The sequence below is a fragment of the Hippocampus guttulatus genome, chromosome 19 (assembly GCF_054856545.1).
Source record: "Hippocampus guttulatus isolate MCC_2025c chromosome 19, RoL_Hgut_1.0, whole genome shotgun sequence".
In the NCBI taxonomy this organism is placed as follows: Eukaryota; Metazoa; Chordata; class Actinopteri; order Syngnathiformes; family Syngnathidae; genus Hippocampus; species Hippocampus guttulatus.
In genome coordinates this window covers 7,888,220-7,916,023 of record NC_141279.1, presented here as the reverse complement: position 1 = coordinate 7,916,023, position 27,804 = coordinate 7,888,220, and the positions used below count along the sequence as shown (strand labels likewise).

General features: G+C 50.4%; 3 protein-coding genes and 1 long non-coding RNA gene across 12 annotated transcripts; 3 read left to right on the top strand and 1 right to left on the bottom strand.

The window, feature by feature from the left end:
* Nucleotides 1-182: 182 nt before the first annotated feature.
* abca5 (ATP-binding cassette, sub-family A (ABC1), member 5) lies at nucleotides 183-13,197 on the top strand. Of its 3 annotated transcripts, none has more exons than XM_086138911.1 (38): nucleotides 183-200; nucleotides 695-849; nucleotides 954-1,134; nucleotides 1,378-1,551; nucleotides 1,648-1,745; nucleotides 2,058-2,284; nucleotides 2,386-2,527; nucleotides 2,698-2,886; nucleotides 3,027-3,174; nucleotides 3,409-3,592; nucleotides 3,728-3,786; nucleotides 3,861-4,147; nucleotides 4,240-4,359; nucleotides 4,464-4,602; nucleotides 4,708-4,798; nucleotides 4,866-5,005; nucleotides 5,186-5,305; nucleotides 5,423-5,639; nucleotides 5,764-5,930; nucleotides 6,007-6,134; nucleotides 6,297-6,434; nucleotides 6,825-6,938; nucleotides 7,240-7,410; nucleotides 7,712-7,825; nucleotides 8,260-8,388; nucleotides 8,476-8,544; nucleotides 8,709-8,800; nucleotides 8,978-9,107; nucleotides 9,246-9,363; nucleotides 9,685-9,776; nucleotides 9,960-10,135; nucleotides 10,242-10,317; nucleotides 10,387-10,481; nucleotides 10,980-11,099; nucleotides 11,189-11,341; nucleotides 11,576-11,655; nucleotides 11,745-11,800; nucleotides 11,891-13,197. In XM_086138911.1, the coding sequence occupies exons 2-38, from the start codon at nucleotides 736-738 to the stop codon at nucleotides 12,044-12,046; spliced, it is 5,004 nt and encodes a 1,667-aa protein (XP_085995037.1). In that variant the 5' UTR covers nucleotides 183-200; nucleotides 695-735; the 3' UTR covers nucleotides 12,047-13,197. The 3 variants fall into 3 exon arrangements, with proteins under 3 accessions (XP_085995037.1, XP_085995035.1, XP_085995036.1); XM_086138909.1 differs by having other exon boundaries at nucleotides 189-274; XM_086138910.1 differs by lacking the exon at nucleotides 183-200 and adding an exon at nucleotides 418-570.
* Nucleotides 13,198-13,364: 167 nt separating this feature from the next.
* chmp6b (charged multivesicular body protein 6b) lies at nucleotides 13,365-15,509 on the top strand. The gene is made up of 8 exons (XM_086138730.1): nucleotides 13,365-13,600; nucleotides 13,815-13,924; nucleotides 14,205-14,292; nucleotides 14,373-14,459; nucleotides 14,637-14,702; nucleotides 14,839-14,919; nucleotides 14,986-15,058; nucleotides 15,138-15,509. Exons 1-8 carry the CDS (start codon nucleotides 13,538-13,540, stop codon nucleotides 15,179-15,181), a joined length of 612 nt encoding a protein of 203 aa, XP_085994856.1. The 5' UTR covers nucleotides 13,365-13,537; the 3' UTR covers nucleotides 15,182-15,509.
* A 780-nt stretch (nucleotides 15,510-16,289) lies between these two features.
* baiap2b (BAR/IMD domain containing adaptor protein 2b) lies at nucleotides 16,290-27,192 on the top strand. 7 transcript variants are annotated; one of them, XM_086138728.1, is made up of 15 exons: nucleotides 16,575-16,628; nucleotides 19,073-19,148; nucleotides 19,289-19,735; nucleotides 20,697-20,783; nucleotides 22,010-22,021; nucleotides 22,291-22,352; nucleotides 22,472-22,543; nucleotides 22,628-22,765; nucleotides 23,689-23,778; nucleotides 23,961-24,099; nucleotides 24,198-24,411; nucleotides 24,488-24,568; nucleotides 24,871-25,021; nucleotides 25,682-25,725; nucleotides 26,079-27,192. In XM_086138728.1, exons 4-15 carry the CDS (start codon nucleotides 20,741-20,743, stop codon nucleotides 26,110-26,112), a joined length of 1,080 nt encoding a protein of 359 aa, XP_085994854.1. In that variant the 5' UTR covers nucleotides 16,575-16,628; nucleotides 19,073-19,148; nucleotides 19,289-19,735; nucleotides 20,697-20,740; the 3' UTR covers nucleotides 26,113-27,192. The 7 variants fall into 7 exon arrangements, with proteins under 7 accessions (XP_085994851.1, XP_085994852.1, XP_085994855.1 ...); XM_086138725.1 differs by lacking the exon at nucleotides 19,289-19,735 and having other exon boundaries at nucleotides 16,290-16,628; XM_086138729.1 differs by lacking the exon at nucleotides 19,289-19,735 and having other exon boundaries at nucleotides 16,540-16,628; nucleotides 23,692-23,778.
* On the bottom strand, nucleotides 19,822-20,876 carry LOC147190046 (uncharacterized). Its single transcript, XR_015104117.1, has 3 exons — nucleotides 20,602-20,876; nucleotides 20,174-20,503; nucleotides 19,822-19,984 (listed from the first exon to the last, which is right to left on the bottom strand). It is a non-coding gene; the product is annotated as an uncharacterized LOC147190046 (long non-coding RNA).
* Nucleotides 27,193-27,804: the final 612 nt, after the last annotated feature.

Genomic DNA, 27,804 nt, shown 5'->3' with positions numbered 1-27,804 from the left:
CAAAAAGGTTTTTTTAAAAAAGTCAAGTAAATCGATGTTTGTTTCACGTTGACTTTGTGTTTTGTTGTGGTCACGTTTATGACGTCATTTCTTTCTTCAGAGGATTGACGCAGGCAGGCCATATCAATCATATGAAGAACAGCTGTGATTGGTGGATGTGGTATTTTGTGGGCCGTGCTCCCTGAAAACAGGAAGTGAGTGTGAGTATCGAATGTTATGTGAGACAAATCCAAAAAGAACCACCTCGCAAAGACATTTATAATCCATGTTCTGCGTGAGTCTATCAAATATATTCTTCATTCCTTTTCATCGCCAAGATTCCTATTGCGTGTCTAACGCTTGCTAGCTTCATTGTTGTTTAAGCGCAGAGATACCAACGGAAACATTGATGACATTATTACGAGAAATACTGAACATCATTACTTTTCCGACAGCGGTGAAGTAAGTAATATCAGTTTGAATATTGTGAGACGTCGTCCAGCTCGGCAGTTTGGACAGTAGCTGCTTGGTGGGACAGTTGTTCAGCATTCATTTGCTGTAACGGGACGAATATTTTATCGTGAAACCACGGTGGGCGTTTTATTTATTTTTTTAGGACTTGATGGTGATTAAAACGTAGTGCGTGTTTGCTTTCAACCTACTGCTGTGCGAAAACACCTGCGTGCGTTTGTTTGTGTGCGCGCGTGTGTTACAGGTGAGGTCAGCAGCGGGCAGACGAGTTGCGGTGCGGACGTCATGCGCGCCAAGCATGCCGGGAGTAGCAGAGATGCTGCAGTGTGGCAACAAACCCGAAGTCTCCTGTACAAAAACGTGCTCATCAAGTGGAGGACCAAACAACAGAGCTTGCAGGTCTTTCTCTCTTCACCCACAATTGTGAAGGAACAAATGTGAAGCCACAGCAGAATAGAGGTCGTTCTGATTGATGCCATTGTGCTCTCTCGCTGCGGTGGTAGGAAGTCATCCTCCCGCTGTTGTTGCTGGCTCTGCTGATCGTCATCAGTAATGAAAATCCGCACGTCTCCTATGCCGGCGTTGCCACCGTGGAGCTGGAGAGGGACGACGATGTCTTCACCACCATCGGCTATACGCCCGTCACCAACGTCACCAGCCGCATCATGGACGAGGTGGCTCGCGGTATGCTTAAGGCACACATACCTCGAAACATGTACACACACTACAATCCACAGTAAATGTACGCGCTTGAAGACAGTGCGTGTTAGTGTCGACAACCCCCCAACCACAGCCCTCGCGGTCGGCTCGGGACTGGTTGGGCACCCTTGCTCGAATCACTCCTCCTCCATCTTAACTTTAATACATAGTTTCTTTCCACTCCCTCCCTCTCTCCCACCCTGACTCTCATTTGCGCGGCACCCGCAGACCTCCCGGTCAGTTTGGAGATGTTCGCCAGCGAGGAGGCGCTGGAGAACGCCAGCGCGTACGAGCCTTCGGGCCTGGTGGGTGTGGTTTTTGCTGACGCCTGGGCTACATCCTACAGCCTCCGCTTCCCCTACGACCAGCTGCCGCAACCCAGCGACTTCACAGAGTCTGTCGGTAACGTCCGGAACGACGTTGACGAAGGCGTCTTGGCAGTTCCGACGCGCTCTCTCGGCATTCATGCGTCTTTTGGTGCTTGCTTTTCGTCCGCAGGCGACTGCCAGAGCAGCTCCTTCAACTGCCGGGCGGCCAACTATTGGCACGCGGGATTCGTCCGCCTCCAGTCGCTCTTGGACGCCGCCATCATCCAGGTGAACCGTGCTTGGCATCTAAAGAGGGCATTTTGTTCCGATTCTGGGGCTTGTACAGACGCCTACTGAGGAATTGTCGGAACGTTTGCTCATAAGTCGCCTTTGACACCAGTTCCAGCTGTCGACACAACACCGACGGGAGTTGTCCATCAAAATAATGTTTAGTTTCACCCCTGGATGAGATTCACACAGAAAACAAACGCGTTAAAAGAGAGCCAGCGGATCAAATGTGGTTTGTTTGCATTGCGACTTGAGCTCGCCGGCAGGCGGCAGCTCACGCGAATCACGCTAAAGTTTGTGATCTCCCGACAGATGCAGACCAAGCGTGCGGTGTGGAGTGAGCTGGACGTGACAGCGGTGATGATGGGTCAGCCGAGCTGGGTGGATGTGCACAAGTTCCCGCGCGCCCTGATCTCCATCTACCTGGTGCTGGCCTTCACGCCCTTCGTCACCTTCCTCATCGTCAACGTAGCGGCCGAGAAGGAGCAGCGCATCAAAGACACCATGGCCATGATGGGGCTCTACGATTCGGCCTTCTGGTAAACGGCGGGTGGCTTGCCTTCTCACCTGCTCTCCACGAGCAGTGGCGACCGGTCGTTTGGGCTTGCCGGTTGTCAAACCCCTGCGGGCTTGTTTGCAGGATGTCGTGGGGCCTCCTGTACGCCGTCCTGGTGAGCGCCATGTCCATCCTGATGGCCATCATCGCCACCTGCACGGCACTTTTCCCCAACAGCAACTTCCTGCTCGTCTTTTCCCTCATCTTCCTCTATGGCATTTCTTCTGTGAGTAGCGCCTTCTACCCATCTTCCAGTGGAATGCAACATCTCATCTTACTTCAACATTGGCGTCACTCGGTGGTGGCAAATGTCCAACTCGTTGCGCTTTAGACGAACTGGTTAATTTGCCGAGATTGCTGCGAGACATCACAGGGAATGCTTGCGTGTGCGCGCAGATCTTCTTCTCGTTCATGCTGACGCCGTTGTTCAAGAAGCCAAAGTTTTCCAGCACGCTGGGCTCCATGCTGACGGTGGTCTTCGGATGCCTGTCGCTCTTCACCATCCTGATCAAGGATTTCCCGCAGCCGCTGGTCTGGATGCTCTGCCTGCTTTCGCCCTCGGCCTTCTCCATTGGCGTCGCTCAGGTGAACGCACCGGCGTTTTTCATGGCTCAAAATCAGCAGGGGGCGCTTTCATCAGAGCGACTCTTTCCAATCATGCCACGGGTGTCAGTTGTATGTGCACCCTGTAGCTCACAATTGTGATGCGCGTCATGTGATCTCAGGTGGTGTACCTGGAGGCGCAAGGAGAAGGCGCCGTGTTCTCCTCGCTGGCCAGCGGGCCTCATCCGCTCTACGTGCCAATGTTTATGCTGGTTTTGGACTGTGTGCTGTACCTGTTGCTGGCCGTCTACCTGGACCAGGTGCTGCCAGGTGAGCGCTCACCTGAAGTAGTCTGGATAGATCAAATCCTTTCAGTGTCAGACATTTTCAGAAAAAAATAAATAAAATCGGCCATTTCAGAGCACATGACGTTGTGCTGGACGGTATTGTTTAATTCTAGCTTTTTCCCCATGCAGTAGAGAAAAACAGTCCATAGTTCCTCCGAGAAACGGACGTAATGAAGTGGCGCTTTCTTTTTTTTTTTCCCACTGTCTGCTGCATCAGACGAGTTCGGGATGAGGAGGTCCTTACTGTACTTCCTGAAGCCGTCCTATTGGTCCAAACGCAGCGAGCGCTACATGGAAGTGAGCTCGGTGTATGACGCCGAGTTAAACGGCGCTCCCGGCGTTGGTGGCGGCGAGTCGGTGGAGGCCGTCTCGCCAGAGTTCAGAGGTAGAGAGGCCATACGGTAAGTCTGCCGGCTTCTTGGTCCTCGTTGTGAGGCCACGTTGCTTTTCTGATGAGTGTCTGGGAGGAGTTTTTATATTTTACTTTGTGCGTGTGTGCATGGGCCTGCACGACTGTCTGGCCTCCTGTACGGCAGCATCACCAACATTAGCAAGGTGTACAAAGACAAGGACAACACCGTGGAGGCACTGCGAGGTCCGCAGCTTTTTCACCTCTCATCGTAATCGCAAAACCGAATGTCACAGTAATTGTAACATTTACATCGACAGGTCTGACCTTCGACATCTACGAGGGCCAGATCACGGCTCTGCTGGGCCACAGCGGCTCCGGGAAGTCGACTCTGATGAACATCCTGTGTGGCATCTGCCCGCCCAGCGCAGGCTCGGCCGCCATTTACGGCACCCCGGTGGGCGAGCTCGCCGACGGGCCCGAGATGAAGCGGCTGGTGGGCGTCTGCCCGCAGTTCAACATCCTCTTTGACGTCCTCACCGTGGAGGAGCACCTCAGGATCTTCGCCGCCATTAAAGGGATCCCGCTGGCCGACGTGGACGCTGAGGTCACGGCGATGTTTTAATTGGACTTGGAATGTGTCCAATGCGATAAACGGCGATGCCCTGAACCCTAAATGTTTGCTCTTTCCTTGGAAAGGTGTCCAAAGTGCTGAAGGATCTGGACTTGGAGAAGATCATGACGGCCCAGGCCAAGAATCTGAGTGGAGGCCAAAAGAGGAAGCTCTCAGTGGGCATCGCCATCCTGGGGGACCCCAAAGTACCTCGCAATATCCGCTCCCAATTCTTGTGTTGAATTTTATTGCGTTACGTGCTCTGGCTCACATTTGATGACGGCGGCAGTGACGCGTGCACGTTTTTCAGGTTCTGCTACTGGACGAGCCGACGGCCGGCATGGACCCCTGCTCCCGACATCAGGTGTGGTCTCTCCTGAAGAGTCGCAGAGCCGGCCGAGTGCTTGTCCTCAGCACGCACTACATGGACGAGGCCGACATCCTCGCCGGTGCGTGAACCCCCGCCTGCAAACACGTACGCGCAGGTCATCACGATGCGGTGATAGATTACGTTTTTTTTTTACAAACGGACATCTTATGTGGTGTGCATCCAGATCGCAAAGCGGTGATCTCTCAGGGCCGGCTGAAATGCGTGGGCTCGTCCTTGTACCTCAAGACCAAGTGCGGCGTGGGCTATCATCTCAGGTACTTTACACTTAGCCACCTGCCATTCGTACGCCGCTTCAAACCCCTTCTTGTCCGCCCCCGGCAGGATGTCCATCAGCAATCGCAGTGATACCGGCAAGATTTCCTCGCTGGTCCAGCAGCATATTCCCAAAGCCAAGCTGACACGGCGGCAGGAGGCGGAGCTAAACTTCACGCTGCCTTTTGAGAGCTTGGCCGCATTTGCAGGTAGGCCCGAGTACTTGTCACTTATCATCTTTCTCCATTCAAATGAATGGAATTGCCACTTGTAATGGCCTAGGGAGTCCACAAGGTGGCGACAAAGTACAACTTTTCTCTTAGACAGGTTACAACCTGGCACTTGGTTTTTCCTTGAACACACACCCTTTACACTTGTTGTTTGGGCAGGATTGTTCTCGGAGCTGGACTCCCGACCCGACCTAGGCCTGGTCAACTATGGCGTTTCCATGACGACGCTGCAGGACGTCTTTCTGCGTCTGGAGGCGGAGGCTGAAGTGGACGAAGCAGGTGAGAGCGGTGCCAAAGCCCTAACGTCCGCTTGGGCCTGAAAACGAAAATGGCAGATGTTTTTCAGACAAAAATCTGATTTCCGTCACACGTTTCACTGTCTCCCGGTTGCGAAAGACTACAGCGTGTTCGGTCGGGAGGAGGCGGAGGACGAGTGCGACGCTGCAGTGGCAACGGCAATGAGCAGCGACGACGAGGCGGACCGGCGGCTGCTGATGTTCTCGGACGGGTCGGAACTGGTGCGGGGTGCGGCGCTCTGGCGCCAGCAGTTCAGTTCGGTAGCGTGGCTCCACATGCTCAACTTGTGGCGCGAGAGGAAGGCCTTGCTTTACGTGTGAGTCCACCAGCACCCTTTACACATGCTAGCAACATGGGCTACAGCAACACTAACCTCTCACACCACTATCATTCCGCAACTTTTGAGTTGTACTAACGAGAGCGCGCCGGTTGGCCGGCAGTCTTTCCTTATTGCTGGTGTTTGTAGCCACCATGCTGGTCCTGTCTTTGTCCACGGGGAACATCCTGCTCCACTCGCCGGCCCGCCAGTTCTTGCCCATCTACCTGCTGGGCAGAAACCAACCCCCCCGCAGATACGCCAGCAGACTCCTGGTGTGCAACTCGACAGGTGACAACTCGCAAGTCCGCTGGAATATTTGCGCTTTTGTTCCCGGCCTCACGTGTCACGTTTGACGCTGACGCAGGTGCGGATATTTCGGACTTTATCCGGAACCTGGAGGGGCAGGACATCGCGGTGGAAGTGGCGAATCACTGCGACTACATGATGGCGGCACCGCACAGCGCTGCCATCAACGTGACGGGCTCCAGCAAGGTCACTAGAGGATGGGTTTTTTTTTTTTGTCAAAATCCCCACAAACGACGTTAGCCTGTTCAAGTCTTTATGTGACTGCGTCAGTTGTGGCCGTGCAGTTAGTGTGGGTCAAGTGGCTGTTTTTTGGTGGTTTGAGCGCAATGATTGTCGTCTTTGCCACAGGGCTTCAGGTACAGCTTGGCCTTCAACAGCACCACGGTGCACTCGCTACCCATGACCGTCAACATCCTCAGCAACGCTCTCCTCAGAGGGCTCAACAGCACCGCACGCATCCAAACTTGGACCAAACCATTTGATTATGTGAGTATTTTGTCGTGTCACGAAACTTATTTTTGTCCGAAACTAATCCAAATACAGGAATCCTTATTTCATTTTTTTTTTTTAAGTTACAGTGGTCCAATTCACATTTCAGCCATCTACCGGTAGTTTTGATGCAAAGAAGACTCGAGTCGTAGAGTGCCTCGTGGTCTGGCCCCTTTGCAAGTGAAATAAGAGGCGCAACAATTCATGGATGAATCTGTGATAAAAAAATTTAATTGATTACAGTACTTATGGGAAATTGTTTTCTGCTGAACATGGGAATCAGCACGGGGTTGACAAAAATCCATCTGGGTTGGGCCCTCTAGTAGTCAAACAGCCGGTGCCGGTTTCCAGATGTGGCGACGTGATTGTCTGGTTTGCGTCCCGCAGAAAATTCCACCTGACATGGCGTACGTGCTGCTCTTCATCGAGTCTGTCTTACTGGGAATGTTGGCGACCGGCATGCCCGCCTATTTTGCCATGGAGCACATGCGAGACCAGGAGGTAAGTGCCAACCACTTGACCCAACGGTTCCATTAGCCACGGTCTTGGACCACCAAAACAATTTATGTACAATTGGTAAATATTATATATTATATAATATATATATATATATATATATATAATATTATATATTTTATATATATATATAAAAATGTATATAATCATTCAAATTAAACAGATAAACAAAGGAGCTGTCCCACGTGTGCATTTTCACATCAAATGTGGCCCACGCCGTCGAGTGCCCCGTTTGGAAGGCCGTATTGACGCGTGCCCCCCCCCCCCCCCCCACACACACACACAGCTGAAGTGCCGCTCGACGCTGCGCGTATCCGGTCTGCTCCCGTCGGCATACTGGTGCGGCCAGGCGGCCGTGGACGTGCCCTTCTACTTCCTTGTCGTGTCCTGTATGACCGTCATCCTCTTCTCCTTCCACTCCGGCAACTTGCTCACCTCCGGCAACCTCAGCACCGTGGTATGTGCCGCCTTCGCCCTCCGCCGTCTCACACATGCAACATCTCGTGGTACCCGAAAAATATGCAGTATGGAGAAGACCGTATGTAAAGCATAATGAGACCCCTCCCACATGCTTTAAACACCATGAAACCTATCAAAGCACACTTTCCCCGATGATGTGTTCACATCACTTTGAGGAACGAAGACTCTTGCTAACGAAGTTCTCCAACAAAGACGCCAAGTATTTAGTTTTAAGGATGTGCAATGATGTATGTCGGGAAGCCCGTGTTGACCTGTTGACCTTTCCGCATCTCTCTCAGGTCTTCTGTACCGTTGGTTTCGTTCCAGCCGTGATCCTCTTCACGTACGTGTGCTCTTTCGGGTTCTCCCGAGTCCAAAGCAACAGAGAGTTCTTTTCTGTCATCTCCATGATGGTGAGTAACAACTGGTGGGGTGCCAATCTCACTGCCACTGCTGAAATTATTAGATCGATGAATTATTTATGGCCGCAAACTGATTTTGTTCGAGCAAACTAAAATACACCATCAAGTCCACTTCCAACTGGCATAAAAACAAAAATGGGCAATTCATGCTCCGTAACGCTCCAAAAAATGTAACTTCATGGAATGTCTGCGCCCCGTTAGATCTGGTGTAAAAAATAAAATAAATAAAAGCAACATAATAATAACATAATTTAATAGACCAACACATCATGCCAACAGTCAAACATGGGTGTAATGTGATAGTTTGCGGCTGAAATGCTACTTCAGGAACTGGACTACTGAAGTAATTTTGTTTGCGGCCTCAAATTCAGTTTGAACAGATGGGACAAAAACTGTTGGTTTCTTCTTGTGTGCATGTGCGTCAGGTGTGCGTGGTGTCGGGCTCGGTGGTTCACATTCCCCTGGTGAGCGACGAACAGAGGATGACGCACAACATTATGTGCATCCTCAACCCGCTCTACCCGCTCATGGGCTGCCTCAGCTGCATCGCCATGGTACGAATCGTTTACGAGCGCCTCCAAATTTCTGAGTACAAGCCATCGCTTGGTTGGTCAGTTGACTGATTGATTTTTGACGCCCAGGCCGCCTTCCTCCCATCGTCTGTGGATAAGGGCTTTGTGTTCAACAACATGCTCGTCTCCGTTTTTGGGGTAAGTCAACAAATCCAAAGTGTGGCTGGCAAAGCTTGACGGCCACATTCCATTCTTCAAGCGGGCAGATGGCCAAGCTCCTTAACCAATCATAATTGCCGTTTAGTTGCGCGTGCTGAACAAAGACGTGACGGGTGCTGCTGTTGTGTTTTTTGTGCTCTCAGCCGTACCTGCAGTGTGTGGTGCTGCTGCTGGTGCTGTGCTGGCTGGAGCGCCGTTACGGCGGCAGGACCGTCAGGACTGATCGCTTGTGCAGGTAGGTCGGAAATCCTCGGCACGAAATGCCACCAAAGCACTTGTTGTGAGTCTTTGAGACGCAACATCCAAAGCGAGCTAGCAAGCGATGAGCTGTCAAAAGAGGAAGGCAGGCGAGAGGGCTTTTGTGCGGATTGAGTGTGCGGCGCAAGTGTGAGCTTCGTGTCCCACCTGTCAGGATGTCCTCCAACCGGAGGCCCAAAGTGGAGCGTAACCCAGAGGAAGGCCCGGACCAGGATGAGGACCAGGACGTTCAGATGGAGAAGGCCCGAGTCAAGGAGGCCCTCAGCTGCCGCTCCTGTGACGAGGTGAAAAGCAGACCGCGCTTACCTCCGCGTTGCTTTCCCTTGAGCATCTGGTGTTGCCGCCGTCCCAAAGTTGATCGCATGCTGCATGTGCTCTGATGTTTTGTTATTTTTTCTTTGTTTTTATTCCACTTGCCGTAGAAGCCGCTGCTGGTCGCCAACAACCTGAGGAAGAAGTATAAAAGTCGCAGGGAAGGCTTCGCTCTCAGCAAGAGTGGCAAAGTGGCCACCAGGAACGTCTCTTTCTGCGTTCGAAAAGGTCTGTTGCTTTGACTTGTGCGTGAAAATCGAAAATGACCCGAATGATGACGCCTCTGCGTATTATTAACGGAAATGTCATCAACAAAGACTTTTAAGAATTATTATTATTTTTTATTTTTTTTAATGGCAATTTCAAAAGGTGTACTAATGGCAACACGATTTCAAGCACATAGTCTTTACGGCGCTCAAACTCAAAAATTCAGTTCAGGTTGGCTGCGAGCCTTTTGAGAGATTTGGCCCGCATGGAAAACATTCTGACTTTCACCGCTACTTTGACCGTCGCCGTCATCGTGTTGGTCTTCCATGTGTCGTCTTCCAGGTGAGGTTCTTGGACTGTTGGGCCCAAACGGATCGGGCAAGAGCACCGTCATGGGCATGCTGTCGGGGGAGATGGAGCCCACGGCAGGAGAGGTACGCGCGTGTCTCGCCTGCTCAACACTCGGCAGAGACTCTTCAAGCGATTCAATGCATTCAGTAAATTCACCAAACAAAAATCGACATCCGAATTTTAATTCCAACGGAGACTTTCCAACTGAATGAGCGTTGTTCTTGTGAGAACTGGCTGTAAGCGCAAGCGTCGCGACGTGTCCCCAGGTGCTGATGGGAGATTTTGGTTTGGGGTCGGGTTCTGGTGACGCCTCCCCGGAGCACGTGGGCTACTGCCCCCAGGTCAACTCTCTGTGGCCCAGGACGACGTTGCACGAGCACTTGGAGCTCTACGCCGCCGTCAAGGGCCTGAAGGGACGCGACGTCCCCGGGATCATCCAGCGGTGGGTCCGCCGCCTCACAGACCGTGTCGTCCTCCAGGCGAGGTTTTCGGACTATCTCGAAGCAGCAAATGTAAACAGTCCTCTTGCCATTTTTTTTTGTGTGCAGTGTGGTGACTGCTCTGGAGCTGAAGGAGCACGTGCACAAGCAGGCCAAGTCTTTGACCGCCAGCCTCAAGAGAAAAGTGGGTGAACATAACTCTCATTACTCCCCCCCAAAAAAGATGGTTTTGACGTTGCACTCTTCTTGGCAGCTGTGCTTTGCGCTGAGCATGATCGGGAACCCCGAGACGCTGCTCCTGGACGAGCCGTCGTCCGGGATGGACCCCAAGTCCAAACAGCGCGTGTGGTCAGATTGCGCTTTTCCACATTCTTTCATTCATGAAATTTGTTGTTTAAATTGTCTACCATTATAGTTTGAACTAACCTCTTCAATTAAGGTTTAACCATGTTAAATGTCATTTTTTAATATTTAGGATGCTAAAAGATGTATAACTATCGATGCAAAATGGTCCATTTCAATCGTAAAATTAAATTATATTATTTAGACTTAGCTCACTGGTTATTTCATCTACTTAATTTCAGTTTACAGTATATCCTATTACAGTAGTGACATTGATTTCAACTTGGTTATTTATGAATTATTTGAACAAAAGCATGTAAACTAGGCTACATATTTAAAATTTATCATTTTTTAATTGCTCATTTTGAGATCAAATTTGAAAAACAAAAAAACATTTTACGGGTTCCTTTGCCCAGCTTTGTTCTTGTCTGTCTGCCATGAGGTGACTGAAGCGGCGCCATTGTGGTAGCGTGTTGATGTCGCCTGTTGCGTGTGGCTGCTTAGGAGATCCATCCGCGCCGCCCTGAGGGACCGTCAGCGCGGCGCTGTGCTCACCATGCACTACATGGAGGAGGCGGAGGCCGTGTGCGACCGTGTGGCCATCCTGGTGTCGGGCCGGCTCAGGCGCGTCTCGTCCCGTTCCCATCCCGGCGTCAAAGTCTCCAAAGTCTGAAGCGCTGTGCTTTTTGTCCATCTGTCCGTCCGTCCCGTAGGTGCCTGGGTTCAATCCAGCATTTGAAGGCCAAGTACGGCCGAGGGTACGGCCTGGAGCTGAAACTTGGGGAGGACGTGAGGGGGCTCCAGCAGGTAGCGCTGCTGCACGAGGAGATTATGGCCATGTTCCCGCATGCCTCCAGACAGGAGAGGTGACCATTTTTTTTTTTGGGCCTTAAGCATCGGTAACTGGTATCAGAAGCCTCCACAAGTATCCGATACAATAAAATGATGCTGGTATTGGCCCGATATTGGTACGCAAGCATCCCTGGTAATATTAGTGATTGTGTACGTCGGTGTAGTATTGGTAGCAATAGAAGTAGGACAAGTAGTAATCCAGCACTGGTGCACGTGTGATTTGACTGCTTGCTTGTTTGTTGTGACAGCTTTGCCACCCTAATGGCATATAAAATCCCCACGGAGGACGTCCGATCTCTGGCCGCCGCCTTCTCGCAGCTGGAACGCGGTCAGTCGCACGCACGCACGCACGCACAGACACAACTCGTGACACGTGGTGATGTCATCAACTGAGGGTGATGTCATGTGTTTGTGCAGTGAAGCAAACGTTCAAGTTTGAGGAGTACAACTTCTCGCAGTCCACTCTGGAACAGGTGAGACACCCATTTCCAGCATATATTTTAGTGAGTTGCCCGTAAAATGACTCCCGTGGCACCCAATCGTGTCTTGTGGCGCGTTCGCAGGTCTTCCTGGAGTTTGCCAAGGAGCAGGACAACGAGGACGACGAGGCGGGCTCGCTCAGCACCACTTTCCAGTGGCGCCGCCTGACAAACGACCAGTCGCAAGTCGACCACTCCGCTTGCGACAACCACGGCGACAGTGTCGTGCGACAGCTGTGACACCGCCCCCTAGTCCTAGACACAAAAAAAAACAACTGACCGTGTGCGTGCGTATGTTTGTGTGTGTGCGATGTCTAATTCTTATCGCCCGTTTCTCACTTCTCACCGAAGCCTTTGTGTCGAAAGCGGCGGCTGCTGCGTGCACATGCGATAGAGATGCGGGAATGTCCTATTCCTCGATGTCTGCGTGAAACACGGAATATACCGTTTAACACCTCTAATGTCAGTTTTGCAGACAGCCAGCACGAAAGGGGCGTTTGTTTTTTTTTTTGTTTATTGCACCATGTTTTTAAACGGAAGTGCAAACCATCCAGGATGAATGCGCTGAAGTGTAAAGGCTGTTTAAATAAGATGCTGACAAACCTACACTCCGACCTACACTGATTCTCATTGTCCCAGAAGCCACATCTTCGGGATTGTGCACAATGGTCACAGGAATGTTTTTCATGCGCAGGCGAGTGAACTACCGACGAGACGGCGTGAAAGGCGTTTCTGCGTGTGGTTTGGGAGCAATTCTAAATTGAATGCGAGCCGTCCAGAAGGGAAGTATGAAACAAAGCAATGATAATGACGACACATGCTCCCCAGCCTGTTGGTGTGTTTTGGAAGGGAACTTTAACCCCTTTCATACTGCCCCACCTACACGCTGAAGACTCACCACCATCGTGTTCCAAGCAATTGTCACTAGACGCTGCAACAGTGGTGAGAACGCAACCGATAATGCAGGGTGGACTGTAACCAATGTGGCGAAACGGCCCTGCGAAGGTTTTTCAGTGATGTTTTTAGTCTTTGTTAAAAGGCCGATATTCGCTGCACCAAATTCTCCAAGGATGTCCCGTTTCTGAGCGTTCTGTGGATGAAAAATGCAGCATGAAAAATCGTTTGTTTAGTGTTTTTAAGTGAAAGTGTGAGCCGTCCAAGATGGAAGGAAGCAAGCGCCAAATCAGCATACAAGCGTGTCTGTAGTATGGTCACGCCATTGGACGTGAGCTGTCGGGTTACCCAGGACGCAGGCCTCCCCAGAAAAATATCGATTACTTCTGTCAGTATTTTGGGGGCTTATATTAGCACCACTTGTGAAATCTTTGTTGTATTTTGTAAAAAAAAAATCCCCCGACACTGGTGAATTAAAATGTATTTATTACAATTGATGTTCCTGTCTAATTCATGTTTTCTTCCTTGAGTCCACATTATTTATCATGTACGTTACATTCGGCAAAATTGACACCGATCATGCGTGCAATTTTTATTTTCCACAATGTTTATGAATCAGCACAAAATGCAATCGTGTTTTGTCCCCGCGCGGCTTCCGTCCGACTTCCGGGTGGGTGTGGCCCGCTAATCCGGGCTAGCCTTGCGAGCTAGGCAGCAATCGCTACCTTGTAGCTAATTAGATTTTTGTGGAGCCGGTGTAACAACAAACAACCTCGTGTCAAGTTGCTGCACGTTGATTTTGGTGGCCGCGTCTTGTGGCTGTGATGCTTTGTCACGATGGGGAATCTGTTTGCCAAAAAGAAGCAGAGTCGAGTGACTGAACAAGACAGGGCCGTTTTGGTAAAGTCCATTGCTGTTCCAAACGACGCTTTTAATACGGCATAATAGAAATACATTTCCAGTTTATCCAATTCATGAAATGAGCATTGGAAACAGCTAAAAATGTTGTGCCATTTAGGATAACAAGCAACCTTTTGGCGGTGGTGGATCCCCAAAATGCCTCTCTAAGCTAAACTGTTTCAATCACACTCAACAACTTTTTGCGCCTTTGCAGCAACTGAAACAGCAACGAGATAAACTGAGGCAGTACCAGAAGAAGATCGGCGTGCAACTGGAGAAGGAGAGACTTTTAGCCAAGCAGCTGCTGAAAGATGGCAAGAAAGAGTAAGTTGGAGGAAAAACACACTTAACAACATTGGCCAACTGTCAATGGCCGTTGCAGCGTCCGAAGCATCACAAACATTTTGAAACAATGTAATTGCAATTTTGCTTCCCCCCCCCCTAATATAGCGATTGAATGTGTGATTCGTTTTTCAAGGTCCTTTATTTATTTTTTTAACCATGTCATTTTGCATTTGATTAATTGCGCCACAAGTTGCGAGTATCCAAAATGGCAATTTTGCAGCGCAGCAGCGTTCAAACGTTCTTCCTTTGTGCTGTTCAGCAAAGCGCTGCTCCTGCTTAAGAAGAAGCGCTATCAGGACCAACTGCTGGACAAGACGGACAACCAGATCAGCAACCTGGAGCGCATGGTGGGCCAGCCCCCGACAGCTCTGACGCCCGACATGTCGCTCGCTTGGCCTCATCGCCCGTCTGTCTTGCCGATGTTCAGGTTCAGGACCTGGAGTTCGCCCAGATTGAAAAGAAGGTCCTCGACGGCCTCCGAGTGGGAAACGAATGTCTGAAGAAAATGCACGAGGTGGGTGATGGCCGGCACCAGAATGACGTCATTGTAATTGATGATGGTGTCATTGGCTATTCAGGAACATTCCATTCACTTGTTAATTTCAAAGTCAAGGTCCATAAAAAAAGTCAAGGTCTGTCGGTTTGAAAGAATGCCCCTTTGAGCTTGGAACATTTTCCTCCCCCTCCCAAGGTGATGTCCATCGAAGAAGTTGAGCGCATCTTGGACGAGACGCAGGACGCCGTCGAGTACCAAAGGGTGAGTGGGCGCCGCACGCGCTCAACACAACTTGAAGCTTTTGCGCCATCGCACGTCCCCTCGTGTTTCTCACATTCATTTTCATTTTTCACTCAACCTACCAAATAACCGGGCGATTGATATCTTCTCTGTTCAGCAAATTGACGAGATGTTGGCGGGCTCGTTGTCCCAAGAGGATGAAGACGCCATACTGGCCGAGCTGGAGGCCATCACTCAGGTGCTTCATCCTCATCATCGGCTTTTTATGATGATGATGATAACCTTTTTCTGTGACCTCCCGCAGGGAGACGTGCTGCTTCCTGACGTCCCGTCGGACCAACTCCCGGACACTCCCGAGGCTGGTGAGGAGAAAGCAGGTTTGTTATTGTTGCCCCGCATGTAGCTCTAATTCACTTTTAACTAACATGGCACCTGACTTAGTCGTCTCTCCTTTAGCGACAGAACGTCCGCGGAAGAAGGCAGAAATGTTAGCTGCGTGAAGATGGAGAAAATGACCTTCCAACGACCTTCTAATTACCTTCAATTTCTCCACAACCTTGAGCCCCGAGCGCAATGAGGTTTTTCCGAAAAGGCCCGTCGTGCGCTGCCATTCAGAACTGCTAAACTGCTCAAAGGCACACACGTACTATGTAGATTTTATTTGATTTTTTAACTTCAAAACCTTTTTAATGAGATGTGGTGCCAATTTCAAAATAAAAGGGGGCTGGATGATGGACATAAATGGAAACATTAAAAAAAAAAAAGTTCAACCTGTGTGAGAAGCTCCTTGGCGTGTATTCTTTTCACAATAAAAATGCTTGTACAGTATTCTGCTACTGCTGTTTGCTTTGACCACCAGGGGACAGCACGTTTTCATTTTCTGGCATTAATTTTATTAACCTAGCCTGCAAGATGAATTCTCGCGATATCTGTGAGTTTCCAAAACCCCGAGAATCGGTCTTGTCCCGTGTGATTACTGTATTTCAGAGCGTCAACACTGGAGCTGGCTGACCAATCACAGTTGCGGCTGTGGCGAAAACTTTTTTCGGTTGACGATCAGCTTGATTTAAAAATCAATGTCGTGTTATTTCAGACACCCTTGAGCTGCAGCTTTACATAGCAAAAAAACGCCAACTGCCACTCAAGGCCACGATGCCATCCGTGCAGAACATCGAGATACCGACTCGGGGCTTTTTTTTTGTTTTTGGTGGAGGGTGGAGGGGGTGATGCTCTGAGCGACTGAATGGATCCACGCTATGCGCGCGTAGGAACGGACGGCCAATGCGCATGAATCACGCGCGTGGATGTGGAGGTGCGTGAGCGTACGCGCCTCCACGTCCTTCAGGTGACCTACAACCCTGTTCGTCTTTGGCGACTTTTTGCCGGCCTTTGTTTGAGTTATTGGTCTCTGGCGTCAGAATGTTTGTCTGCGTGCCCGGGTTTGTGTGTCTGTGCCGGACAAAAGATGTGAGGAAGCTCCATCATGTTAGAAGTATTCAAGTGTTGTGTTAAAAGTGTGAAGAATTTGTGTCGAGATCGAGGGGTGCGGTGACGCAGTACAGTGGGCGCGGCGAGCGACTGCGTAAAAGCAAAAAAAAAAAAAAATGAAGACGAGCGACTTCCCCGCCGGGCTTCCTGCGACTCAAAATCCGAAGCGGCGTTGGGAACGTCAACGTTGTTGGATTGGAGCTGGTGGAGTGGCTCGGCGCCGGCTTTGACGTCATCAGCGTCCCCCTCTCCCAGGGTCCGCGAAGGCGGCGCCGTCCGCCTCTGCAAGGGGGGGCACGCGCGCAAGCGTGGGTTCGCCGGTGTGCTGTCGGTGGGACTTTCCTATAAAACAGCATACCGAGACACCAGCTGAATTCTCGGCACACGTCCGCGCCGATTCACGCCGCCAACATGTCCAGAACCGACGAGGTCCATCGGATCACCGAGAACGTCTACAAGGTAAGACGCACACGCACGCACACACACACACACACACACGCGAGCGCGTTTCATAATTATCTTTTTTTTTTCACTTTAGCACGCTTTATTTTAGTGTACTGTCTGTATTATTCTGAGTGGCATATTTTACAGTATCATTCTGTTTCTATGTCTATCTCATGCTCTCTCTTTCTCTCTCCTAACCAAATCTATCGATAATATGTGTGAGCTCTTTGCCAGTGTTGTCATTTTGTATTGATGTGCTGCTATGGCTCTCCTTGCCCACATGCCAGGGAATTGCAATAGCTAAAATCTTCCTTTTGTTGGAATGATGTTAAATTACAGTGCGAGCTAATTAGTATGCAGGTGTCACACTCAAGTCAAGTCTCCTGCAAAATTTCCTTGGGCTAGAAAATCTCCAGAAAAATGGATGATCATCATTATTATTTTTTTTTTACAAACATTACAACCCCCCACCAACACCACCACAAAATCCCTTCTTAGCATGACGACAGTTAAATATTTACAACAATTGTTTGGTTTGTAGTTTCCATGACTTCAATTTGTTACGAAAAACATCATTCACAATTGCTATGGGATCTGACTGATGAATAAATTGCACAATGGCAGCTGTTTTAAAATTGGCATCAGTTCCGGGGTCAGTCGAACCCTTGTCCTAATGTGTCCTTGTGATGAAAGAGATGTTGGTGGCTCAGGTGAGCGCCTCACCGTTGGGAGTTGAAGGTCAACATGGCAGCACAAACATCTCAGCTGGCTTTCTTGCCGCCTCCCGCAGGATGCCACATTTCCAACCGGGTTTTATTATTCATTCATGGAGGTAAATGCTTCCCCTTTGGAGTCAGTAAAAAACACCTCTGGCTATTTTGACACATGGCATAGTTTAGAAGTACTTGGGTCCGAGTGGATGTTTTACTGGCGGGTGGCCGGAGCATCATGGAGACCTGGTCCAGTCACGCATGAGGCCAAAGCCCTGTGACCTTTTCCCGTTCATCTTGCTATCAGAGTGAGACCTCAGTGTGCCTTCAAAGATGCAAACGTCCACATTTTTCCATGCCTCAAGCTGTGCGCTTGTGTGACTCACCGTGTGTGCAAAACGTGTGAGGAGGCTCCATGTTCATGTGAAAAATGCTCCAGTCTGCTGTTTGGTGCTTTGCTTATGTCTCTGGATGGGTGTGTGTGTGTGTGTGTGTGTGTGTGTGTCTATGTGTGTCTGTGCCTATGCGTGTGCGACGTGTGGAGGCTCACCCACTGAGTCGTGATGATGATGCTGCTGGTGCTGCTGCTGCTGATGATGATGGGTGTGTGGAGGGAGTTGCGTGCATTGGCGGAGGTTGTGTCGTTGTTGTTGTGACAGAAAGACAAACAAACACCATCTGCGCTCCCTCACAGTGCCACTTGGAATCCCAGCATGCCGCAGCCCCCCTCGAACACATATACACACACACACACGCACGCACACACACTGCTGAGTACACTGTAGTGTCGACTTAGCATTGGTAAGATGAAAACCAATTGTCCAAACCATCATTCTGCATTAGGCTACCCCCCCACCCCCATTGAAACCCTCCCAGAGCCCCATCTGCACCCCCACCGGTATGCGGTAGCGCCACTTGACTGTGCAGCAATTTCAAGCCCAACATAAAGCCAACTGCTGCTCTTTATGTAAGCGCTGACTCATATCACACACACACGCACGTACACACACATGTGGGCACACACACACACACGCATGACAGCCCCCCCCCACAAGCCCCACCCTCCCACATCCTTGTGTAACAAAAGATTCACGCACATATCCGTTTTGTGTTCTCCTTGCGTGTCACCAGAATGATTGCGGTTTTGCTAAGACCCACAACCAGACATTCAGGAGGGACCTTGAACTACACCTAGTACTAAAACTTAAAACAGCTGGGACAGGAACTAGTAAAAGGGGTGCTTTACAACACAGCGGGGCTGAGAAAATAATTTACCAATATATTTTGGAAGATAGTAAAATTCTGGAGGGGCTTTACTGGAGCTACAAAGATTTGTGACGGGGCTGTACTTACCCCTCACCCCAGTGTCGCACCATCCATGGAACCGATTGCTGACATATCAGTTCATTTCAACCAGGGGAGTTGATTTGAGATACAAACACGGTCACCGGATGAAGGCGTAACTCAAAGGGTGTGCTTGTGGCACTGGAACGAGCACGTGTCGCTATCAGCTGTTTGGCAAGTCACATGACCAACGATGACACACTGCGCTCAACTGGACCTCAAGCAACCACCCGCGGAAAAATCATTAGCAAGTGCAGCGGGTGCTTGGTCAAGGTCGGCCACTCGCGCAACTCCTCCCACTGTGCGTGTGCGCAGGCGTGTGCGTGCATGGCCCAGTAAGACGAGATTTCGGTGCGAATCGCACTCACTCGACAACTAACGACGACGCGCGTGTTCTCGCCACAGTCCATCATGGAGCAGTTCAACCCGTGCCTGAGGAACTTCGTGGCCATGGGGAAGAGCTACGAGAAGGCGCTGACCAGTGAGTTCCGCTCACCTATCGCCTCACGCCGTTCGCCGTCTCTTTGTCTGAACTTTCTGTCTGTCTCCCTTGTCTGTCTCTTCGTCTTGGATGCGTTTGTGTTCCTCGCCACTCCATCGGGCTCTTTTCATGTCATGCAGCATCACTTCGTCGGCTTCCTTTAAAGTGGGTGCGCGTGTGTTCTGTCGTCAGCGTAAAACGATCGCCACAGACGAAGCATTTTTTTTAACTTGATTTGAAGTGTGCAGGTTAAGACTAAAACCATCCTGTGGAAAGTGTGGGCTTGTTTATGAGTTTGGGTGTGTGTGTGGACGGCGTACGTGTGCGTGTACAGTACCGGATGCGTGCGCGCACTGAGGACGAAGAAGCGCGCACACGCCGGCAAGTGGGACAGACGTCCTTTTGAGAATTGGGAAACGGGAGCAGGAAAGCGTCAAATGGAGGACAAGACGCTGCGCAGGTCGCGCAGCCATCGCGGGCGACGGCGCACACTTTTGGGCACATCACCACGCCGGCAGCCATCGCAACTGAAGGCGGGGACAGTGACAAGCAACATATTTCCCATTTGAAGTCGACTGACGACTCGAGTGAGTCGTTAGCGTCGAGGGCATGGGTGGAGTCGCGTTCGCAACCCCCCCCCCCCCCCTCAAAAGAAACGGAACGACGGTTTCTGTTGTTTATTTATTTTCCAATCGTCACATCAATTGAGCTTTCACAATGAAGGCATTCACTGGTGTGGAAGAGGGACTCAAATCCAGGTTCGTAAACCACTGCAATCATTGACGATCACCAGGAGATGGCGCCTTTGCGTCACTTTGGATTTGAGATCAGCACAGCTTTTGAGTGGAAGACAAAGATTAGGGGTGACTCCCGCCTTGTCACATCGATTATACGGGAGCGAACTACCAACATGTTGGAAGTCAGACAAGTTCAGGCACCTGACACTCCAACAGTTTATGTAAACAGGGATTTTTTTTTTTTACTGCAAGCGTGCTTACGGTCAAAACACGAGTGAGGAGACTCACCTTTTTCCGTCGGAGCTTTGCCGCATTTTCGTCTTTTTCGTGTGTCTGTGACGTTAATCTTCTTTTCTAAATCCGGTCGCCTCGCACTCCTCCGAGCTGCCCGTCCATCGCCTCCCGTTTTGATTGACAGCTTGTCATGTTTTGATCGGCTACACTTTTGGGAACTTTGAAAGGAGCTTTTGAAATGTTTGTGCCCAGTTCTGCTTGCCGCTTTTGCCGCTTGCTTGGCCAGCCGCAAACTTCCTGACGCCGGCACGCTTCCGCCTGCCGAAAGCCGTTTGAGCATTTGGTCAACATCCGGCATTTCCAGCTGCACGTCCATCTTGAAGGCTTTTTTTTTTTCGTAGATAAGAAGAAGAAAAAAATCAACAAGCGTTCTTGGTACCCTGTTAGACTAGAAGAACATTGCCAGGAAGATGCAGTTCGACCTGTGCACTCAGTGGTCCTCGTCGTCGCGAACTCGTACGTGGACATGCAGCTGGAGATGACGGATGTGGCCTTTTCCCATATTACGTGTCTGCAGGTGTCACGTCCGCGGCAAAGGGTTACTTCCACGCTCTGGTGCAGATGGGCGAGGTGGCCAGCGACAGCCAAGGCGCCAAGGAGCTCGGTGAGTCCTTGCGCTGGCTGGAGCAGGGTTTCCAGACACGCTCAGGCCTTCAAACCAGGCTTTGGGTTTCAGGATAGCGTTTGGACTTCAGAGGACCCCCCCTCAGGAACACCTAATCTCACAACACCGCCGGGCGTATGTTCTTTATCCCCCGCCTAGGGTGGCTAATTCTCACTCTGGGGGTTGCTGCGTAGTTGCAACTAAAGGTTGTCTTAGAAGTGGATTAGCCGTTTGATTATTTTTGTCAGTTCGAGTGTAGCGCCCCTCGGTGGCCAAAGCGGGCACACCAGAAAGAACACTACCATCAATTCAATTGCTGGGTTAAATTGGGGACCTTTGAATTCTTGACAATCAATTTAGGAGTTGACGTTTTGATGCAGTACAAAATTCACATTGTTTTTTTTTTTGGATCATTTTTGGGGATGCCATTTGGAATCTTTTGAATGGGGGAAGCGATCACATCACGTGAGGGATGCGTGCGTGCACCATTCACTTTTGCTGTCATGCGCGATCCCGAATGAGTGATTGTGAATGGCGTCCGTCCCACTCATTCCCGCCTCCTCGTCGTCGTCGTCGTCGTCGGCGGCCCGTCTGCCTTCGCCCCCGCTCGCTCTGCAGCCGGGCGAACACGTCGCCTGCTAAAAATAGACGAGCGGAGCTCCTCTGGAGGAGGAGGGAAGAAGACGGACGGCTGCGTGTGTCTTCCAACAGGCCGACCAAATATGGTCTTGCAGTTCCGCTTGCCCTCGTTGGCCGTATCAGGGCCCGGAAAACATCCGCTAATCAAAGATTCGAGGGATTCGAGCGTTTGGGTGGCAAGAATAAGAATAAGAATAGGGCTGCTGCTCGTCATTCCACATTTGCTGCTCTTTATGACTGTTTCACTCGAGTTTGTGTCAAAATCTGCCTGACTGTGTTTCAGTCGTGTGTGTGAGTGGGGGAAAAAAAATGTCTGCCATGTGTGTGAGAGTGTTTCAATAGTGGCGCTGAGAGTATTGGAGTCGTGTGGATGAGAAGTGGAAGTCGTCCAGTTCGTGGCAATGTGAGCGCCATCAAACGAGTCTTTGGAGTCGCGCGTGCGAGTTTGACTCGAGTGTCTCGTCGGTGTCATCCTGACGTTTCTTTCCTACCAGCTGTGGATTAGAAAGTAGGGCGGGGGAATGGGGGGCGGATTCGTTTTCTAAAAACTTGTTTTTGTGTGTTTTTGCAACGCGCCGCATATTCAGAAGAAACAGCATGTAGGTAACGCACGTGTCACGGCCCACTTTGTGTTTCATGTCACTGTGGATTCTTTGTCACCATGATGCATTTGTCCCGCGCCTCTTCCTCCTCCTCCTGGTTTTCCTCTTTGTCTCGCTTCCCCTTCCTCCTCTTCCACATCTTCATCTTCTCTTCTCATATCGTCCCTCCTCCTCCCTCGTCCTCCCCTCTCGCCGTCTTCCTCCGCGGCCTCCCGCATGCCGTCGCCGGCCGAAACGTCGCGTGACGGCCTTTGTGTCATCCGCAGGGGAGGTCCTGTTCCAGATGGCCGAAGTGCACCGCCGCATTCAGATCCAGCTGGAGGAGATGGTGAGCGCACGAACACAAACAAATCAACCCAACCGGTGACGAAATAGCACAAAAATGCACAAGTGGCCTTTAAAAGGCACTTTGAGTTCTTGTGACAGCACGTTTCTTTCCCCCCCCAGTTGAAGTCGTTCCACAACGAGCTGCTGACCGAACTGGAGAAGAAAGTGCAGATGGACGCTCGCTACCTCAACGTAAGACATTTGGCGCCGACACTCGCCGCTTTGCGCTCCATTTGTGCCGGCTACTTGACCACCACCCCCACCCTGCCCATCTAGGCGGCGCTCAAGAAGTACCAGACGGAGCACAGGAGCAAAGGGGAGAGTTTGGAAAAGTGCCAGACCGAACTGAAAAAGCTGCGACGCAAAAGTCAGAGCGGAAAGACCCCCGCCAAGTATGGCGACAAGGACCTGCAGGTCAGTTGCGACCGGTTGCCGCTTCACGGCACATAACATGGAAAAAGAAGATCCAAAATGTATCTCGATGCGTGGATGCCACGCATCGAAAATGTAATGATTCCATTTGTCAAATCAGAACTGAGTTCCCGCTTTCAAATCGGGTTTCGTCACCCCCCCCCCCCCTACCTAGGATCTATGCAAATTTCAATATGCTAATGCATATGCAAATGAGGCCCAGAATGTTGCAAACCGGATGCGTCGGTGATCGCGGCGGTGCCTTACATAAAACGGTGTGAGCGTGGGCCATGAGTGGCGCCGTCTCGCGCTCGAGCGCCACTCGCTGTTACGTGACACACTTCCTGTTGTGTAAGGCTGTCCGTCAGGAGACGGGAATTTTTTTTTTTTTAATCCACATCTACGCCTCTGCTCCACGTTAGCCCATAACCGGTTTCCAGTTGTCATTTCGGTGCCAGGCAAGGTGTTCAAATGAGGACCTGAAGTTTGGGTCAGGCTGTCCAATTAAGGTTTCAAAAAAAAAAAAGTTTGGGTTTCAAGCCAGTGGTCAGGTCCTAAATGAGGGCCTCTCTTAGGCTTGCAAATGACTAACTCACTCAGTGCCAGCGTGAGAGTGAATGGTCCCCCATCCTTTGACTGAGCGGCGACCGGTCCGCTCTCGTGGCATCCGGTTGTTAAAAAGCGGAGGCACGTCACAAGACTTGAATTCCGCTTGCCAAGCATGCTGACCCACTTTGGGTCTGCGAGCGCACGCGTGGGCGGGAGACAGCGCGATGGAGACGGGAAGTACACAAAGTCATGATGTAACACTCGAGTGTTTCCTGATCTGGGGGAGACTGCGTTGTCATGGTGACCAGCTTGACGGGAAATCCTCCATCTTTGTGTGTGTCTCTTGGACCTTTCAACCAAATGTTTTGTCGTCCCAGCAGATGAGCGGCACCATGCCAGAGGCCGGCGCCAAAACCCTGGCCGGACCTCCGCAGCTGGCGGCGTTGCGAAGCGCTGGCGGCCCGCAGGTGACAATTTCCCTCCCTTCAAATGCACACTTGATTAGGGACACTCGCGCACTAACTAGTCCTTTGTTAGTCAGTGAACATCCCTCATCAAGTGACCGGCGAGTGCACGCCCCAAAAGATTTTGTTGGGATTGTAAATTTGCGACCAGGAAAGTTGACGGTATTTGTCACGTGCGGCCGCAGAGGCTGATGGAAGGCGGCGCCGAACACTACCAGCAGTGGCCCGAGTCCAAAGCGGCAGCGGTGCCCCAAGGCAAGACGTCGTACTCCAACACGCTGCCCGCGCGAAAAGCGGCGCCCGCCAAGAGCAAAACCTCGCTGAGTAAGTCGGGATACACATCTGCAAATTGCTGGCACTTATTAACGAGTTAAAAGAAGTCGCGGCGCAACGTGTGACGTGCGTTTGCTTTCTGCCGCCAGCGGAGCCTCGCACGCTGCCGCGTTCCAGCTCGATGGCGGCGGGCCTGGAGAAGAAGCAGCGCGGCGGGCGGACGGCGCGGGTGCGGGCCCTCTTCTCGCACGCGGCCGGTGACAACGGCACGTTGCTCAGCTTCCAGCAAGGCGACGCCGTCACGCTGCTGGTGCCCGAGGCCCGCGACGGCTGGCACTACGGCGAGAACGAGAAGACGCGCATGTGAGTGTGCCCGCCCGCCCGCCGGCGCTTCGGCGCCCGCGCCGACGACCTGACGCTGACCTCTTGTGCTCCGCAGGCGAGGCTGGTTCCCCTTCTCGTACACGCGCGTCATTTCGGAGGACGACCCGGACACCGACGGACGACTTCCTGTTCACAGGTAAGTCAGCCCAGCCGTGCATGTTTTGGTTGCAATTTGGACTTTTTTTTTTTTTTTTTTTTTGCCGTCTGCCATTATTAGAGCGATCGCTTAAACATTTTGGGATTTTATGGAGCGATAAGCGTCTGCAACTATGCGACGTAAATTATTTTTCATGCCATGGGACAAATCATACGGGTGTTTTGTGTCATTTGACATCGTTTGAGTGTTGTGTTTCATATATTTGGTGTCACATGTTTTGGAGGTCATGTGACATCACTCATGTGAAACGTCATGTGTCGCATGTGCTCGTTTGTGTGCAGCCTCCATTCTTGGAGGAGCAGCAGCACCGGAAACCTTCTGGACAGAGATGCCACCTCTACCGCTGCCGCTGTCACCTTTGCCGACTACCACATCCACCCGCTGGCAAGACAGCCACGCCCCTATAGCGTCACCATGCCAGGTTTTTCGCAGGTACCACATGATGCCAGGATAGCAAAACGTCACACATGGCAATGACGTCGCAGACATGAAATTAGCTGCGATCGCAAAGACAAGTCAGATGAGTCTTGGCAAAAAAAAAAAAGAAAAAAGTTTGCCCCTCTGCAGAGTTACATAAAGGCATGAGGATAGGGGAGGGGCTGGGGGCCTCAAATGCACCCAGGTGCGTAGGAGAGCTCAGTGACACACGTCAGCGGCTGACAGCGGCGCCTATGCAACTATGCTCTTGCATCACTTGGCGCCCACAGCTCAGCGCTTCGTAACACTTCAACACCTGCGTGGGGAATTACTTTGAGGATTTCGGGTCAACCCCAGCGAGCCCTCTTGATGCAAGAAACTGATCCGCACGCACGCGTACTTACAATGAGCATTCTGTTTGTCTGGGCCTCGACGTTTGCCTTCCGATGAGGTCATTTAGCAAGGGAGGCAGGCATTTGTGAGATTATGCGAGCCACTCTCCCAGGAGAAGTCCAAAAGGTCACCAAATTTTCCGCGTCAGTGGTTGCTTACGTTTATTTGCTGCCCTCATGTGGTGAATCTCGTCACTGCAGTCTGAAACCCCCGTTCTCGTGGATTGATTGATGGATTGCGTTTTCCTCACATCTCTTTCCTTCCCTGTGTTTGTGTGGGCAGGCAGCGGCGGACGAGTACGATCCGGCTCCCCGTTTCATCAGCGGGTGAGCAACTGTTTTTTTCTTCTTCTTCATGTGAAGCGAGCACTTTAACTTTGCTGTTTTGATCATCCAAGACCTGCACTTTCTTTAGTCTGGCTCAACGATCAATTTACGTGACATAAAAGTCCTTTTATTCATTGTTAGTTCATCAAATCATTCCTTTGATGATCGTAAAAAAATTGTCAAGATTCAATTAATTATAAATATAAATTTCAAGAAATGAGAATGTACTCACGATCAAAGCTCAATGAACAATTTTGAATTTGACTTCCATCACTTGGAAAGGTGCTGCACAAATCCTGATCGACATTTTACTCTTTCTGTTTTCCTGTGTGCGTGTGTCTGTGTGTGTGTAGTACTTCCGAAGTCAAACTCATTTCCACAGTGTGAGAACAGACAGCGCGGGCTGCTGATTGACAACAGGAACAGGAAGCGAGCCCACCAGGAATAGGTCGTGGTGGCGGCCGGCGGCTTGGTGGGGTCGGTTCTCCGCGTCAAGCACAGGCGCAAAATGATTTTTCATTCACACACATGCACACGCTTAGTTTCGGAATCTCAACAATAATCCCAATCATCCTAATCAAAGTATATTTCTTGATGTGTGTGTGTGTGTATCACCAGTGGCATTTCCACACACGTTCAGTATGTAGTGAACGGAAATATTTGTCTTCTATGAGCACTTTTGATGACATTCTGTTCACGCCGATGAGGTTCACTCCGACGGATGACATTCTACACGTTTTCTAGATCGCCGTCATGAATATGTGTTACTGTGTCTTGACATTATGATGGATATTGACATCATGCACACTGTTATGTATCATACAGTTGTGTAGCCTGTATTATAGAACACACGAATATGTACAGGATATTTATTTACATGATGACACGTGGCTGCAATATTATGTATTACGAACACTCGGCGTGAGTCGTTCCACGGCAATCAGATAGTTATTTATTTATTTATCTATTTATTTATTTATTTTGCAATTCAACTTGCCAAGCATCCCCAAACGGCGAATGGCCTTGTGTTTCAAAAGTCTGTACGGAGGTAATGCATGCTTTGACGGCGAAGCCGCGACAGAAACCTGTAACGCTGAACAGCTGGCATCAGCTTCCACGAATATATCAATAAAAAAAAGAAAATTACAAATGTATACAAGATGTTCTCCTGACACCCAGGCCCGCTTGTCCTCAGCTTGGAATGAACTTCACAACTTCAACTCAAATGTGTTTCAATCATTTCTCTTTTCTTAACACCGAGCCTGCAGTCCAGATCGAAGTGCGATTGTTTGGGACAACAAAAGCTCGCTTTTGGGGGGAAAAAAACCCCTCAAAAGCTTGCGCAATCGTCATTGAGCAGAACACAACGCAAGCGTGAAGATCGCAAATTGCAAAATAACTTGTTTTGATCCGATGGGATATCGATGTACAATGATGTGGAATAAATATCCCTTTGGGAGAAGCGTATCTCATTTCAATCATTTTAATCTTGCGTTTTTAATTGAAAGTGCTCACTGTAAAATACTTGAGCTGAAGACAGACAGAGTTCTGGAACGGCTGTGTTTGGATCCAGAATCATTCATTTTCTATTTTTAGGTCATCAAGTAATGAGGTGGCCCATCTGTCATGTTTGTGCAGCTTTCGAAGTGTGTCAATTCAATTGTGGCTGCCAGTCCAAAGGAATCCATTCTTTCTCCACAGAGCTCCTATCAAAGTGTGCCGACTACCCCCACCTTCCTCCGAAAGCCTTTTGACTTGAATGACCCCCCCAAAGAGGTCGCCATCTGCCAGCTTGTGATGTACAACTGGCCGGAAAACCCTCATCATCGTCATCATCACGGCCACCCGACACACCGTGCACCTCTGATGAATGAAACATGAAATCGGCAAAACAATTCCAAAACAACATTCAAAAACACCCACTTTAAGCAGGGCTGGCAGACCTTTGTCCCGAGGGCCCACATTTCATTTCGCAAATGGACAAGTGGGGGGCGGCTTGTTTACGGATGGTCAGGGAAAAAAATATACGCAGAATAGTTTATTTTAATAATATACTAATCGTTGGAAATTTTTCAACTG